The sequence below is a fragment of the Carlito syrichta genome, unplaced genomic scaffold (assembly GCF_000164805.1).
Source record: "Carlito syrichta isolate Samal-C Ts95f unplaced genomic scaffold, Tarsius_syrichta-2.0.1 Scaffold309465, whole genome shotgun sequence".
In the NCBI taxonomy this organism is placed as follows: domain Eukaryota; kingdom Metazoa; phylum Chordata; class Mammalia; order Primates; family Tarsiidae; genus Carlito; species Carlito syrichta.
The window spans coordinates 346,516-363,789 of NW_007253561.1; the positions used below are offsets into that span (position 1 = coordinate 346,516).

The window sequence follows — 17,274 nt, forward strand, 5'->3', positions numbered from 1 at the left end:
CAAAAAAAAAAAAAAAAAAAAAAAATTAATGCAAACCACTGTAAAGAAAATACCAGGGGTTGGGTGCTGTGGTTCACATCTGAATTCCTAGCACTTCAGAAAGACCAAGGCAAGAGGATTGCTTGAGCCCAGGAGTTCAAGACCAGCCTAAGCAATATAGTGACCACTCATCTCCACAAAAATAAAAGTTAGCCAGGCATGGTGGCATAAGCCTGTAGTCCCAGCTACTTAGGGAGCTGAGGTGGAAGGATCGCTTGAGTCCAAGAATTCAAGACCAGGCCAGTCACAGGGGCTCAAGCCTATAAACCCAGCACTTTGGGAGGCCGAGGCGAGTGGATTGCCTGAGCCCAGGGTTTTGAGACCAGCCTGGGCAACTTGGTGAGACCTCATCTCTATAATAAATAAAAAAAACTAGCCAGGTATGGTAGTGCATGCCTGTAGTTTCAGCAACTTGGAAAACTGAGGTGGAAGGTTCGCCCGAGCCCAGCAGATCAAGGCTGTGGCGACTATGAGTGTGTCACTGCACTCCAAGCAACAGAGTAAGACTGACTCCAAAAAAAAAAAAAAAAAGAGAGAATTAAAAACCAACTTAGGCAATATAGTGAGACCTCGTCTCTACAAAAAATTAGTCAAGCATGGTGGCATGAGCCTGTAGTCCCAGCTACTCATGAGGTTGAGGTGGAAGGATTGCTTGAGCCCAGGGGTTCAATACCAGCCCAGGCTTTATGGTGAGACCTTGTCTTTACAAAACATAAAAAAATTAGCCGGGCATGGCAATGTGCACCTATAGTCCCAATTACTTGGGTGGCTGCAGCAGAAGGACCACTTAGGTCCAGGAGGTAGAGGCTGCAATGAACTCAGCCTGAGCAACAGAGACCCTGACTAAACAAACACACAAACCAAAAAACAAATATATAAAAGAAAGTTAAACTTCCAAGTTTTCCTACTCCCTAAAGATAAACACTGAACATTTACTCTCCCTCCTGTTTCTCTATCACATATATATCTGCTTTTGGATATGTTTACTCAAAAGTATTATAAATGTTTATACATTATGCTACTTACACAAGCAACCTACTTATCTGATTTTAGGTTAATGGGTCAAAACTTTTTTAAAAAAAAGTTACTAAGAGGTTTGTTTTTTTTTTTTTTTCCCCAGAGAATGGGTCTCACTCTATCACCCAAACTGCAGTACAGTGGCGTGATCATGGCTAACTGCAGCCTCAAACTTCTGGGCTGAAGCATCCTGCTGCCTTAGCCTTCTGAGTAGCTGAGATTACAGGCATGTGTCACCATACCCAGCTATATTCTTATATCTGATCTTGTATAAGCTATTACAGAATACAGGTGAATATTGGAATTTAAATAGTTTAAGGCGCAAAGGTTTGTATAAAAATGTATCTTTAAAAAACTAAGGAGAAATAAAAGCCTACAGATACTCTTCTAACAAAGGAGAGATCTGATGATTAGCATTTTAACGAAGTGGCCATGTTTTCCATAGGCAATAGTGGGATGATCTGCTACTGATAAGAGTGTGAGGTTCAAAAATCACCTATACAATGTTCCTTTTAGATATTTTGATCTGAATCTAATCATGTATTAAAGAAACGCTGATTCTGATACATTTTTCAGAACAATTGGACTCCTCAAAAGATTTAGTATCAAGAACTGCAGAAAAGTGATGGGATTGCTTTAGACTGGGGAAAGAGGCAGAGACAGCCAAAACAAAAAAAAAGTGTGAACGTTCATCGAATCTTGGATTAAAAGGAAAAAAAGGCCAGGCTCAGTGGCTCAGCCTATAATCCCAGCAATTTGGGAGGCCAAGGCAAGTGGATTGCCTGAGCCCGCGGGTTTGACACTGGCCTGGGCAACTTGGCAATACCTCATCTCTACGATAAATCAGAAATTAGCCGGGTGTGGTAGCATGCATCTGTAGTTCCAGCTGCTTGGAAGGCTGAGACAGAAGGATCGCCGGAACCCAGCAGGTTGATGCTGGGGTGGCAGTGAGTGTGCCAGTGCCACTGCACTACAGCCTGGGCAAAAGTGAGACTCCAAATTAAAAAAAAAAAAAAAGATGAACACAGGCTAACAGATATATTTGGGATAATGGTATTTTATGCTGGGTATTATTACCAAGTCCATTCTAATTGGATGTAGTAATGGTGTAAAGTGAAGGCAAATGCTGGGAAGATGCATACCAAAGTGTTCAGAGGTAATGTATGCCATTTGAAACCTATCTTTCCATAATTTGACAAAGGGTGGGGAGGAAAAGAAAATAGAGATAGGAACAGAAAGAGGGGAAGAAGGAGAATAGAAGGACAAAAAAGGGGAGAGACAGACAAGATGGGATAGAATGGAAAGAAAGCAGCAAAAGGAAAGGAAAAAAAGGCAGGAAGGGAAGAGAAGGAGTTTGGAAAAATATTATCAAGTAGAGAATTAAGTGAGGAAACATAAATGTATTTACTATGCTGTTTATTTGGTTCCCTAAAATTTTATGTGGCTTAAAATTTTTTCAAAATACAAAATATTAACAGACCTGAGTCTAAAATATAAATGGTCCAATTATATACATAAAGTTAGTGAAGCAAAGAAAGAAAAATATGCATGAAAACACACAATATGATAGGAATATGTAGACAGAAATGAAAATTAGGATTTCGGTTAGGTGAAAAATGAGAGATGCTTTTTAAGTAATAAAAGGATGAATATTTTAAACTCTAAATGACTTGAATCAAGCAATTGATCTGTAAATTAAACATTCATGCTAATTTTAGCTCTAATCAACTGTACGCTCCCCAAAAACTTTACCTTTCTTCTGGAGTTGGTCTCTTTTCTATACCTTTTCATAAATTTTAATTGTAACCATTCCCAATATAATATGTAGATGATCATATTTTTGGAATGTGAGTTTGCTTAATTTTCATGATAATAATGTACTTTCATTAAATTTCAACTATTATAAAAATAAACTTTAAAGCTTCTCCAACGCAGTAGCATATAATGATCTTTAAAAACCTAATTATATTGATTCTATATTTCAATCAATTGCTGGCAAAGAAACATTTATTGATCATATTTATTAAACTTTATTTACAAGTTATAGAAATAGATGCAAATAACATTGAGTTTCCATTAAACTTGGAAGTTTTGGTCCCAGAATTTCATATCCTCACTGACAAAGATGAGTAGCTGGCAATCCTTCTCTAAAGGGTCAAAGACTAAATATTTTAGACTTTGCAGGGCACATAGTCTCTGTTCCAACTAGTGCACATTCTGTCATTATAGCATGAAAGCACTCATATATAATATGCAAGCGAATAGGCATAGTTATGTTTCAATAAACTCTATGAACACTAAAATTTGAATTTCATGTTTTTTGTGTCATATAATATTAATTTAAAAATATTTTTTGCCAGGTGTGATGGCGCACACCTGTAATCCCAGTACTGTGGGAGGTGGAGGTAACAGGATTGCCTGAGCCCAGGGGTTTGAGATCAGCTTAAGCAACATGGCGAGACTTGCTCTCCACACACACACACACACACACACACACACACAATTAGGCAGGCATGCTCCTGCATGTCTGTGGTTTCAGCTACTTGGAAGGCTGAGGTGGAAGAATCGCCTGAGCCCAGCTGGTTGAGGCTGCAGTGGCAGTAAGCATGACACTACATTCCAGCCTGGGCAACTGAGTGAGACTCCAACTCAAAAACAAAAAACAAAATAATAGCTCAAAATGCAAATTGGCATTCTGGATTGGCTCCTACCACAGAATAAACACATTGCTGAAAAAAACTGGTAAAATCTGCATAAAATCTTTAGTCTAGTATTACTACATCAATATTAATTTTTTTTAGTTTTGAAATGTATCATTGTTATATAAGATGTTTATATTAGGGGAAGCCAGAGAAATTTATCTTCTATAAATCTAAAAACATTCTGGTTTTTTGGTTTTTTTTTTTGAGTTGGCGTCTCACTCTGTTGCCCAACTAGAGGGCAGTGGCCGCTCCCAGCCACCGCAGCCTCGACCTGCTGGGCTCCAGCGATCCTTCCACCTCAGCTTTTCATGTAGCCAGAATTACAGGCATGCACTACCATGCCTGGCTGATTTTTTGATTTATTGTGGAGATGAGGTCTCGCTGCCCAGGAGGGTCTTGAACCCGTGGGCTAAGGCAATCCACTCACCTCAGTCTCCCAAAGTGCTGGGATTACAGGCTGAGCCACCAAGCCAGGCTTTAAAAACATTTCAAAGTAAAAGGTTAAAAAAGCAATAGCTTATAATTAGAAAATCTTTAGATCCTCCATAAATGTCAGTGCTGTCTGATAGAACTATGAAAATGGAAATGTTTTACATCTTTGCTGTCCAATATGGTAGCCACTAGCCATAAATGTTTACTAAGCACTTGAAATATGATTAGCTAGACTGAGAAGACAAATTTTTAAAATTTCCACCAATTTAAATTCAAGTAAGTGGCTACAATATCAGACTGTTTAGTTCTATTTTTTTTCAGTATTTTAAAAACAAAATCAAAAATGAGATCAAAAGTTTAAAATCTTAGTTATTTTGCATTTGAAATAAAAGCAAACTTTTGGTGGCATTATCTTTTTAAATTAAAACACAAAAGGCTTTTGAAAGAGAAAAATATGCCTGATAAAAACACTTATGGAAAATTCAAGAAGTATCTACTGTAGCCTTTAAAAGATAAAACACACACACGCACACAAATACAACAATTGAGTTAACTGAATACAACAATCTCTATCCAAGTTGCCATAGAATAAAAACAATAAAAAACTTCAAGAATTTTTATACCACCTGTGTAAAAGAGCAGGTCCAGAATGTCAGCAAATATACACTTACCTGAGGGACTTGGAGCAGGTCTTTGTAAGGGTGGTCTAAAACCTGGAGCTTTGGAAGTATCAGACTGATGTAAAGGATCCGAGTTTGGCAAATATGAGGATTTTCCTGATAGCATAGATTCTGGTGTTGACTGAGATGAAACAACAGATCCCCCCCAGAAGGCATGGGCAGATGCGGGACTGTTTTCAAACAATGTGCTAAAGGGCCCAAATGGTAAGGGGGCACTGAAATTGGGAGCAATGGGCTTATTCGCTGGATGCATTGAATTCTGACAAGCACTTTGTGTACTTAAGGTCGAAGGTAGCTGGACAGAAGAGGGAACACTGTGAGGTCTCTTAATGTGATTGACACTGAGGACTGCGACAGATGAATTCTGCACTGGAGCTGGATTTTTGTGAGGGGCAGTTGTGCCATGAGAGGGTGGTCTAATAGCAGGGGTTTCCACTTTAGGAGCAGGCTGGGAGCATCCCATTTGTGTCTGAGGCATAGGGTAAGTCACTGGGGCAGTAGAAGGCACCGCCACTGGAGCAGAACTTGTTGTTGCTAAAGGGGGAACAGTCATTCTCACTTCCGAGGGAGGAACCTGAGACGGCTGAAGAGGTGGTCTTGGTTCCTGAGAAGCAGATCCCGGAGGTGGTTGCTGAGCAGAATGAACTGATGAGCTCCCAGAAGAACTGCTGCTGTTCGGAGGTCTACTGTTTGTTGTTTCTACTGCTGGTGGACTACCTGCTTCCTGCTCAGAGGAAGGCACCCCTTTATTTGGAGATGCTGATCCACAATCCAAAGGGCTGTTTCTTGAAACCCCTCCTGGCTGGGCTGGTGGTGATGGGGAAGATGGGGATGATACTGGATAGTGTTCTTTGGCAGTAGGCATAGGATATGTGGCATTTGTGGGTGCAGTGCTGTTGTTGCTTGCTGTGGTAGTGACCGTTGTTGTGGTGGCATTGGATGTCTTCACAACTGTGACGAAAAGCTGCCTTCTGACTGAAGGTGAACTTGGACTGCCATTTGTAGATGTACCAGGCACCGTTGAAGCTGATGAACTGGCGGTAGTTGTTGGGCTTGAATTTAAAGAACCTGCTGAATTCACCTGAGAACCACTGCTATTCTGATTGCTATGGCGAGGCACCATGTGAGGCTTAGGCGAGTTAGTAGCTCTGGCAGGGCTCAAAGGCCTGACAGGAAAAGGACCCCAAGTGGATTGAGCTGGTGGAAAAGTCCCTCCAAAGTGGGTCATGGGCAACCGTGGGGGACGAATCTGCTGGAAAGTCTGAGCAGCAAGCAAAGCGTGTGCAAACTGTGGCGGAGGATATGCTAACGGAAGGGAAACTGGAAAACCAGGCCTCACATTAGTCACTGGGTTCTTGATGGTTTTGTGAGTGGATGCAGAAGAAATCGCAGGCACGGTGAGTGCTGTGGCAGTTTGAGATGTTGATGACAGAGCTACAGTCGTCATTTTAATTCCCATTAAGGAACTGTTAGCAGCAGTGGTGGTAGGTGCTGATGACCCTATTTTGGAATTTGCTGAGGAGCTTTTCAAACGATTCTTTGGAATAAGTTCATCGATTTCTTTGTCTGGATCCTTGATCAGAGCATTAATCAACTGAGTTGCTTGTCTTGTTGATTCAGTGCCACCCCTACACATCGACAAAAAAAAAAATAAGGTCAAATTTCCTCTACTTTTTAATATGTAAAGCCTACATTCTGTCATGCGTGCGTGCACGCACGCATGTGTGTGTACACATATATAAATACAGAGAACAGATAACAAAAGTTAAGCAGCAAGCTTCAGACCATTCTGGCGATATTCTGCAAACAAAGCTATCCTGAATTATCACTATATTTTTCAAAGGAGGGTAAATGATTTATTTTCCAAAAATTCACATACTGTCCTTAGTCTATGAAACCATTTTACTACTGTAAAATACACTAGTCAGAAAAACCACTGCACTCAAAAGCCTATGCAATTCATACTTTGCTGAAAGTTCAAAGTTGACTGATAAAAAAAATAATACAACTGAATAAGAAAATAGTATTTTATCTTAAATCCTGGTATCTAAGATGACCCCATCTACTACATATTCACTAGTAGTTTCTCTATTAAGTAGGGTAATTATTAAAACCCCTTAGGGAAAATGTTTGAAAATGAGGGAGGAATTCTGACAATGCCAACAACAGCCATAACTTCAAAACCTAGTGCTGGATCTTCAGGAAAACATTTGATTTAAGACAGGCCTTACAGAAACCCAAGGGAGAATTCATCCATAAACAGTATCCGCTTCTCCCTTTTCTGGAGAAGGCAGATTGTGGCTACCCAGCTATTCCGGAGAAAAATGATACAGGCGAGGACAGTGGTAAAATAGAGAAAATTAACTGCCTCCTCGCTTCTCAGTCCTCCCATATACTGCAGGGGCACCTGCAAACCTGTAACTGCCATCTAAAAACACATGAGATGCTTCCAAACTCAGGATCGACTTGAAAGTCATTAAAAACAGTTTCTTACATTCTTATTTCTTAGAATATCACTTTTATTTTAAGGATATTCAGGCACAGACACATTCGATGAGTTATTCAAAGAAAGTTAAATTTTCACTTCAGAGTTAAATCTATAGCTAAGCTCAAATTCCAAAGAAACAATCTCAGAATAACAAATCGCAAAGACCAATTTGAGAGACAGAAGCCCATTGCCTAAAATATGTTAGAAAAACTCCCTCTACAAGTCTCAGAACAGATGTTTAAAAATATCATACGAACAGTTTATGTAAAGATAATATAAGCCTTTATCACAGGTGCACACACACACACACTTCCCATAAAACTTTTTAAAACACTTCACAAGAGTGTATTAACTAGAGAAAAAGAAACTTATAAAGGTTATCTTCTGAAACACCGTAGAATTTCCATCTTTAAAAAGTATACTTATTAAACACAAATTTCCAGTGAAAACTCATATGGCTATCTTTCATTAAAATATAGTGCAATAAAACAGAAAGGAAGAAAACATAAGAGACAAAATTTTGCCTTATAGTTATTATTCGGTCTCCTGTCTTGTCTTTCTGTTTATCGATATCTATGTGTGCACCAGTAAACTCCCGAATAGCATTGATATTGCATCCTCCTCTTCCAATCACTCTGGATATCACGGTTGATGGAACAGATACTTTTTTTGACCTGTTTAAAAGTTGTAAAGATAAATTAAGATAAATCATTAATAACTGGTAATTTTAAAAAGTAATTAAAAAACGCTTTCTGAGTATTAGTAAAATAGTTTTCTGTCACTGCTGAGTAAGTCTCTATTTACTTTTACTCTAGATGAACAGATAAAAGGCAACTAGGAACAAAAGACAAATTACAGTTGTTTATCACATTATCAAATATGGTTTCATTTCCTATGACCTTTCATACTATGACTATGTAGACACGTACTGTGCTAATGCAAACACTAATGGTAAGTAAGACAGGCAGAGGTTCCTGCCCACTTATACTTAGTGTCCATGTAATAGACACTAAATAATAAAATTGCACCGCCATGTTATGAGTGTTGTTAATAGGGTATATAAAGACACACTCACAGGGTATCTCATCTAAAATGAAGAGCCAAGAAAGAATTGTTTTTTACTCACATTCCTATTTTTATTCTCTAAAATATAAATAATATTAAAAATTCACTGTTTTCCTACATTCTTCAGAGGCATTAAAATGATTATCCACAAATGTGAATACTTGCTAACGAACATTTAGTAATATGAGGAAAAAGAAAAGCCTACTAGAATTTAAAAAGCAAAATCCATCTAACACTTGTGAAATGACATTTAATTTTAAACATTCAGTTCAGAAAAGGTATATAAAGTTTTTGTAAGACAGTTAAAGAATACTTCAAAAACAAATACAGTATTCTGTTCTCAATAAAGAGAATCAGTCAATTATGTTTTATTAAGCAAGTAACTAATTTATTGAGAAGGGTAGATTAAGTATTAAATTAAATGTATTTTCTAAAAGGTACGACATGATCCTCGTCCTTTTATGTATACAACTAAGAAACTTGAAAATTCTTTTTTCCCTAAAGGGCATGATAATCAGTCCTTTAAATCAGTGAAACAATCAGTGATTATTATTTGGTCCAAAAAAACAGGGAGGTGGGGAGAACTGTATAGTGCATTTGGGAATTAACAGTAATATATTTGGTTTGTTATAGCTCTTCCTTTATTTTATTTTATTTTTTTGAGTAGGAGTTTCAATCTGTCACCCAAGCTGGAGTACAGTGGTACGCTCACGCCCACCACAGCCTTGACCTGCTGGACTCAGGCGATCCTTCTGTCTCAGGCTTCTAAGTTGCTGGAACCACAAGAATGTGCCATCACGCCCAGCTAATTTTTTTAAAAAAATTTATTACAGAAATTAGGTCTTGCCAAGTTAACAAGGCTGGTCTCGAACCCCTGGACTCAGGCAATTCTCTTGCCTACACCTCCCCAAATGTTGGCATGAGTCACCGCGCCTAGCCAAAAAATTAGTTTTTAAGATGAAATTTCTATGTTTAAAGTAAGAAGAGTTATAATGAATCACACCCTTTCTGGATTTGAAGGATCTTACCTTCTTTTAAATCTCTGGAATGTTGCATTTCTACTCTGATAAATACTATTTTGAAAATCCCAAGCAAAATATAATACAATATTTTTATCCTGAAACCCTTGAAATAAAGGTATACTATGATTTAAAGACAGGATTAGATCAATAGTTTAAAACCAATACTTACTCATTCTTCAAATATTTACAAGTAACTTACATAATACTTGTACTAGTATGTATTATATACTGGATAGTAGAATTACAAAGTTGACAAGACAAAATCTAATCTACTTCTTTAGCAAATTCCAATATCAATGAAAGCCAAGTACATATTATAAGTATCTAACTTTTAGACTGCAAAATCTCCCAATTTTTAAAGTACTAACATATATATTTTTTTCATCTAAAATATGGTGTAGGAAATCTCTGTTGGTCAGATTTAACCTTGAGCCATCTGTTTGCAACCTTTAGCACAGTAGGAGAATTTAATTGTTAGGTAAACAACACTTCACTGTGATATATAGCACCTGAAAAGAAGAAAGAAAAATCAAGGAAATAATTACCTTCTTACAACTTCCTTCCATCCTTCTTCCCTCTTTTGCCCACGCTTAGGACTTGCTACTGTCAACTTCCCATTTGGAGAGGAAAGAGGAGATGGACCAGATTTTGTACAAGTAGATAGAGAATTACTGGTCCCTTCATTGATAGTCTCTGACAATCTTTAACAGAGGGAGAAAAAATTATTATATTACATGTAGTTATTATATTAAATATAGTTATACATTAAATATAGAATATATGTAGCATTTTAAATAATAATGGTAACCTATTATATAATTTTATTATTTTGCTTATTTTTAGATTAAATATGATAAACAAATGAGGACCTTCTTTTTTACTTCTCTTTAATACTTAGCATATGAAGAGCCAAATTTAAGAAGATAGTATCTAGGGAACAAATTTAGCAGAGCTGAATCACAATAATAATCGCTGAGAAACCACAACACTCTTGATAGGCTAAATTTAACAACCAAAAAAAGAAAGTATACATTAAAAATATTCTGACCTCTCATTTGATACAAAATTCTTTAAAAAAAAAAGTTTAGTCTCAAATTCAACTGAAATTGTACCTTCCTTAAGCACAAAGAAACATCCTTATTTTGCTAGTTACTAATTCACTTGCTTTATCAAAAAAATTTAGCAACAAAGTATTTCATGATTATACTAAAACAGTAAAAAATGAAAACTGGAACTCACTTTATTGAAGCCTTGCCAGAAACTGACTTTCTCTCCTCCTTTGGAAATGTAACAAGAACTGAGGGCTGCTTCTTGCTGCTTCCAGTGGGGGTGACCATAGCTGGTGGGTGGCTGTCACTCTTCCGGCTGCTGTTGCTGTGACTACTTTCATCACTGCAACTGGAAATCCTCATGTTGTCACTGTCCCCACTCTCGCTGGTGCTACTGCTCTTGGACTCTCCATTTACCTTCTCGGGCTGACTGTACGAAATTGGTAGTGGATCATCAAATATAATTTGAACGTTTTCTGGAGTAATTTTATTTTTCCTGTTTTTCCTCTTTGAACTGGTTGTAGTGATGGTATTATTTCTTTTACCATGGGAACCTGCCAAAGTTGTCCAGGTTGCAGATATACCTATGGTAGTAGTGGTTGTGGCACTTGGAGGCTCTGTCAAGACTTCAGGCTCATCTGTAAAAGCGACACTGAAATTAGCAAGTTCTCAGTGTTCCTAGAATATATTTAGCTTTAAGCAGCTGAAGAAAAGAAAAACCCAGAAGAGTTACTTCCCTAATATTAGATATAGTCATCAGTTATTCTTATTCTTGCATTCATTGGTAAATGAGCTGGACATGACTGATCTATTTATTCTCTATAACCCAAAGCATAACAGGTAGTTATAAAAAAAAAAATTTCTGGAATAATTTGGGAAAATATAAATATGTCCTGTATATTAGGTATTATTATATTATTAAATTTTTTAGATGTAATAATATAATTGTGGCTATGTAAAATAATGTTCTTTTCCTAAGAAAAACATATTCTACTACTTACAATGATTTCACATGATCAGTTCAAATTATAGAAAATTATTCAAAAAAAGAGAGAAGATAGATAAAACCCATATATCAAAATGTTTTAAGAATGCAAGTAAAGGCCAGGCACGGTGGCTCACGCCTATAATCCCAGTACTTTGGGAGGTCAAGGTGAGAGGACTGCCTGAGCTCACAGGTTTGAGAGCAGCCCAGGAGACTTTAGGAGACCTCATCTCTACAATAAATCAAAAAATTAGCTGGGTGTGGTGGCACATGTCTGTAGTTCCAACTACTTGGAAGGCTAAGGCAGAAGGATCGCCTGAACCCAGCAGGTCAAGGCTGCAGTGGCTGAGAGTGTGCCACTGCACTTCAGCCTGGGCAACAGAGTGAGACTACAACTCAAAAAAAAAAAGATTGCAGGTGAGCTGGGCACAGTGGCTCACCCCTATAATCCCAAAACTTTGGTAGGCTGAGGTGAGAGGACTGCCTGAGAACAGGGGTTCGACACTAGCCTGAGCAACTTAGTGAAACCTCATCTCTACAATAAATAATAATAATAAAAAAAATTTAGCTGGATGTTGTGGTGAGTGCCTATAGTGCCAGCTACTTGGAAAGCTGAGGTGGAAGGATCACCTGAGCCCATGGTCATAAGCATGCCATTGCACTCCATCCTGGATGACACAGTGAGACTCCAACTCAAAAAAAAAAAAGAAAAAAAAAGAATGCAGGTGATATTGCTGTTCACCATATTAGCAGGCATTCATCATATTAGTCCTTAAACTCTTCTGTAGTTTGAAAATTTTCAAAATAAAAGGCTGGAGAAAGGGGAAATTTTAAAAAATACATACACAAACTGCATGCACACGTATTTGGTGATGTAGTGGCAATAGTCAGCCCTCTATATCCACGGAGTCAACCAACCCCAAATCAAAAATATTTGGAGAAAAAAAATAGAAAAAAAAAACAAATTAAAAAACACAGTTTAACAACTATTTACATAACATTTACATTATATTAGTTATTATAAATAATCTAGAGATTTAAAGTATATGGGGAAAAGTGCATAGATTATATGCAAATTTATGCCATTTTATGTAAGAGACTAGAACTTCTACAGGTTTTGGTATCCGCAGGGGTCCTAGAACTAAGCCCCTGTGTATAGGGAGAAACAACTATTCTTCCATCTCAAATAATCTTTCAATTACAATCTAGTTAGAAATTACTCCCTCATCTATAGAAATCTGGCTAAGCGTTGGACTATAGACAGTAAGGAATAACTCCAAAACATTCTGTAGATGATTATTATGGAATTACCATTTATAATATCTAAAAAACTTACTGATGATGTAACCTAACATTATTCTCAGGAGGTGTTTTGAAGTATTCACAGTTGAAATGTCAGGATGTCTACAATTATCTTTAAGAAGGCTCAGAAAAAAATAAGTATAGTTACGTAGAGAGAAAAATAAAGAGAATACAGTGAAATTCTAATAATTTTGTAAATCGATGTGGACTTTACTCAGGTGTTCATTTTATCATTCTTTTAACTTGTCTGTAGGTTTGATATTTTTCATAATAAAAGTTAGGGAGGAAGTCAATCAACAAAAAAGCTACAAATACTTTAAGAGGTTAATAACTTAAAAGTCTATTTTTACATTAAGTGACTGATTTGGCTGGAATATAAAACAAACTGGATGGTTGTTTAAAGAAAATACCTTCAACTTTAAGCTTTTCTTTTTCTTGAACAGCTTGGAGTTCAAAGTTTTCTTTATTTTTGGCTTCAATTTCTTCTAGTTTTCTTCTTTGTTCTTCCTTTTTCTTTCTTCTCTTCTCCTTTCTTTTTTCTCTTTTGGCAGCCAAAGCCAGTCTCCGACTTTCTTCCCTTAACTGTTAAAGGATCAATAAAGCAGAACTATAACATTAAAATTTACCCTGGAGAAAAGTTGTCACATAACCGTTTAATCACAAGGGAGCCAGGACACCATAAAATTCAAAGTTATATTGTTCAATGCATTGTTTTACTAAAAATATATTCTAAAGAGAATATATTTTTAGAATATCAAGATTAGGCCAGGTGCGGTGGCTCATGCTGTAATCCCAACACCTTATGAGAGGATTGCCTGAGCTCAAGGGTTGGAGACCAGCCTGAGCAACATGGCGAGACCTTGACTCTACAATAAATTAAAAAATTAGTCAGGTGTGGTGGCACTATGGCTGTGATTCCAGCTCCTTGGAAGGATGAGGCAGAAGGATCACCAGAGCCCTGGAAGGGGAAGGCTGTGGTGGCCATGAGCATGACACTGTACTCCAGCCTGGGCAACAGAGTGAGATTCCGACTAAAAAAAAACAAACCCCAAGATTCAACCAATGATAAAAGACTAACTTTAAAATGGATAAATAATAAATACACAACTTACATTACATATCAGCACAAATGTGATAAACCACATTCTCTTCTACACGGCTGTGGCTATTAATATTTACATTTTAGGAAAAGTAATCTGAAAGCCTCCTATCAACATTACAAACTGCTTATCTGAATAATTTATTCTATAAAATGACTATCTCTAATGAAAAAGCATAGGTTCAATAATTTTCAATGCTAAATTGATTATAATGGCAATAAATGAAAACAATGGAAATCCATCAATTCAACCATTGGTCCTCACAAACTCATAAGCCAAATCAACAGCATTCACAAATACCAGGCAGCCACTGAAAGTGCTATAAATACATATGTGGGAAAATGCTGACAATTTACATTTGTTAAGAGGAAAAAAGGGGCAGACAGCAGACTAATAATCCCATTTATGGGGAAGGACTCATACACAAAAGTTTACTTGTATTAAGTACGGGGGAAAAAGGTGTGGAAGTTACAAATAAAAGGTTTAACAGGGATTATCTCTGAAGAGTGGAACTGGAAAGGTAGGAGAAAAAGCAAGACTCTTAATTTTACTTCCTATAAATACATTATTTGTTTTTGTTAAAATGAATACATATTACTTTCATAGCCAAAAAATCTTAGGATAAGTTTAAAAGTCCAATAACATCTCCTCTTACTTTTATTGTTTTTTTGCTTTCCACAATTTCCGTCAGCCAATAACATCTCTTTGCAAACTATGTTAACTGTTACATTTTCCTCCTTGGTTCATACAGGCATAAAAATTGTTCTCAAACTCATCTGCATGTCTTCTAAAACATGTATTTTTAAAAACTATGTATTCCCCTGCCCATAATCTAGCATTCTAAACATTTTACATTTATTTTGAATATACGCATCAAAACAATAATATTCAGTTAAGGCATGGAATTTTAACTGGTGAAAGTACTTTGTTTCCTTTGAATATCTTGGAACAATCCCCACAATCTCATAAGCCAAATGATACTTAATTTTCATCAGAAAAAGCCTAACTTCAGTTTTCAAATTTTTTGTTTCTGCTGCACACTCTTTGTCCTGCCTTTTCAAATCATCCCTGTTATGTTCTTGAAAAATCTGGCACACCTCATGGCCCCACCACCAGGTTTTTATACCCTGGGGTAATGTAACATACTTACCTTAGGTTGGGTGAAAGATAAGTCTTTTTCCTGAAAAGGTAAACGGTGAAGAAAAACTTGTATGTAGAACACCGAGACTTTCTCAGGTAGATCGAATTAAGAAATACAACTAAAAGTTAAAGATGGAGAAATTGCCTCCATAGTAACCTATGCTGGTCACCCAGAAGCACATAAGCCCTAGTCTAAAGATCAGTAAAGGAGGGGCTTTTGCCCCTTCTGGAGGATCAGGAAGAAGACAGTAATTGGTGACCTTCACTCCCTGGATCAAGAGAGGAGGAGTAAGATCCGATTGGCGAGTTTGAAAGAAGGAACTCAGCATGTGTGACTCAGCTCATTTAAACCTTGCATTAATCAAGCTTTCATCATGTGAATCCTAGTGAAGGAGCAAGGCCTGCAGCTGTGCTGTCTAGCTGACTTTGTGGAATGGGTAAGTATAAGGGGGTGGGGAGGAGTGGAAGTGAGCGTGAAAGGAGCACCAGAAAAACATTATCATACCAACTGTGCTGATAAGTGTGTATTAAGCCTCTCCACTTCAGAGTGAGAAATAATACAATTGGTATTTTATCCACATTATATCTGTATAGACAGAAAAATCTTGAGAAAGAGACACAAAATGGCTTTTGGGGACTCAAAATAGCAAATGAGTTTGAGATCTTTGCGTCATCCAGGATGAGTCTTTTGATTTTACTGAATTTTCTAACTTGTCCAGTGGCAGGAGTGAATTCTGACAGGTATTTAAGGGAGGAAGAACTTTTTTAAAAGTAGAAGTTTTAAAAAGGAAGGAGGAATTCATCTAAGCCCATTTACTCTAGATGTGTGTGGGGGTGATGGGCTCTGGGTTGGTCACGGTGGGTGTGGCTGGGTCTTAGATATGCAAATTTCTAAGGGTTTACAGAGTTCAGTCAGTGGGGGTTGGCCCTCTGGCAAAAGTTAACAAAAGCTTGGATTATCAAACTTTAGAGTTTAGCTCTGAGCTAAGTATTCCTGTTTCTAAATTTTGATGTCTTAATGCTAGTGTTTTGATAATCTGGTTGAGTTTATAGGGCACAAATTCAGAAGTCCTAGAGAAACTTTATTTCTATGACTACAAAAGGACTCTAACTTTACAAGGCATGGAGCTCTAAAACTAAGCAGAATTATCAAGTGTGGATCAACAGACAAAATATTTAAGAGGCACCATAATTTTGTAGGCTACAGTTGAAACTAACAAATGAGGTAACCAGAGGAAAAAGGTGTAACTATATATGTGTGTGTTAATGTATACAGGTAGTATGACTATGTGAGAGAGAGAGAGAATCTAATACTTAAAAGGAAAAACAAATGAGACTTGTGAAAGGCATAATCAGTTGGAGGAAGATAAACTGGAGATAGCAGTTGCAAGGGAGAAGAAAGGCCAGGTAAACATCACAAAGAGGTGAATATCAATATTAACTGAAAAGAGGTAATAAGATTTGGCGATTAAGATGACACGTGATCTCCACCACAGTTTACTGATGTAGCAGTCAAATGATCTGAGCTGAGGATTAATTAAAAATTTAAAAAGACAGAATTAGATTGTTTTAAGACATTCAAAGGAAATAATAATAAATTTGAGAAAAGTTTCACTAGGCTAGAAATGCTTAGATAAACTGTAGACAAGGCTGGGCAGCACGGCTCATGGCAGTAACCCCATCACTTTGGGAAGCCAAGGTGGAAGAACTGTCTGAATCCAAGCGTTTAAGACCAGCCTAGGCAACATAGAAGGACATTGTCTCTAAAAAAAAATTTAGCCAGGCATGATGGCGTGTGCCTACAGTCCCAGTTACTTGAGAGGCTGAGGCAGAAGGATTATCTTAGACCAAGAGGTCTATCCATGCTGGGGTGAGCCATGATTTTGCCACTGCAATCCAGCCTGGGCAACAGAGTGAGACTCCACATCAAAAAACAAAAAGCAAAAAACAACAAAAAATGTAGGTAGAGAGTAGGAGATGGTAAAACAGCAGACAATGAACACAAATGAATAGGGAGAGGTACTAATGAGTGATACAAAAATCCCAAAGAGAACACATAGAAACAGAATAACTAAACCAGTCTAGAGGTATAAGAAAGTAAGGTTAGGGCCAAGCAAGGTGTAATCCCAGAACTTTGGGAGTTCAAGGCAGGAAGATTGCTTGAGTCCAAGAGTTCAAGACCAGACAGGGCAACATAGTGAGATTCTGTCTCTACAAAAAAATTTTCTTTTTTTTTTTTTGAGTTGGAGTCTC

General features: G+C 37.2%; 1 protein-coding gene across 1 annotated transcript in view; it reads right to left on the reverse strand.

The window, feature by feature from the left end:
* The window catches only part of ANKRD17 (ankyrin repeat domain 17), a 138,500-nt gene that overhangs the window by 14,143 nt on the left and 107,083 nt on the right, over nucleotides 1-17,274 (reverse strand). Inside the window, exons 25-29 of the mRNA XM_008067275.2 lie at nucleotides 13,192-13,363; nucleotides 10,685-11,132; nucleotides 9,991-10,146; nucleotides 7,883-8,032; nucleotides 4,862-6,498 (exon numbers count right to left, since the gene is read on the reverse strand). Of these exons, the coding sequence (XP_008065466.2) occupies nucleotides 4,862-6,498; nucleotides 7,883-8,032; nucleotides 9,991-10,146; nucleotides 10,685-11,132; nucleotides 13,192-13,363 (2,563 nt within the window). The remainder of the gene's footprint in view (nucleotides 1-4,861; nucleotides 6,499-7,882; nucleotides 8,033-9,990; nucleotides 10,147-10,684; nucleotides 11,133-13,191; nucleotides 13,364-17,274) is intronic.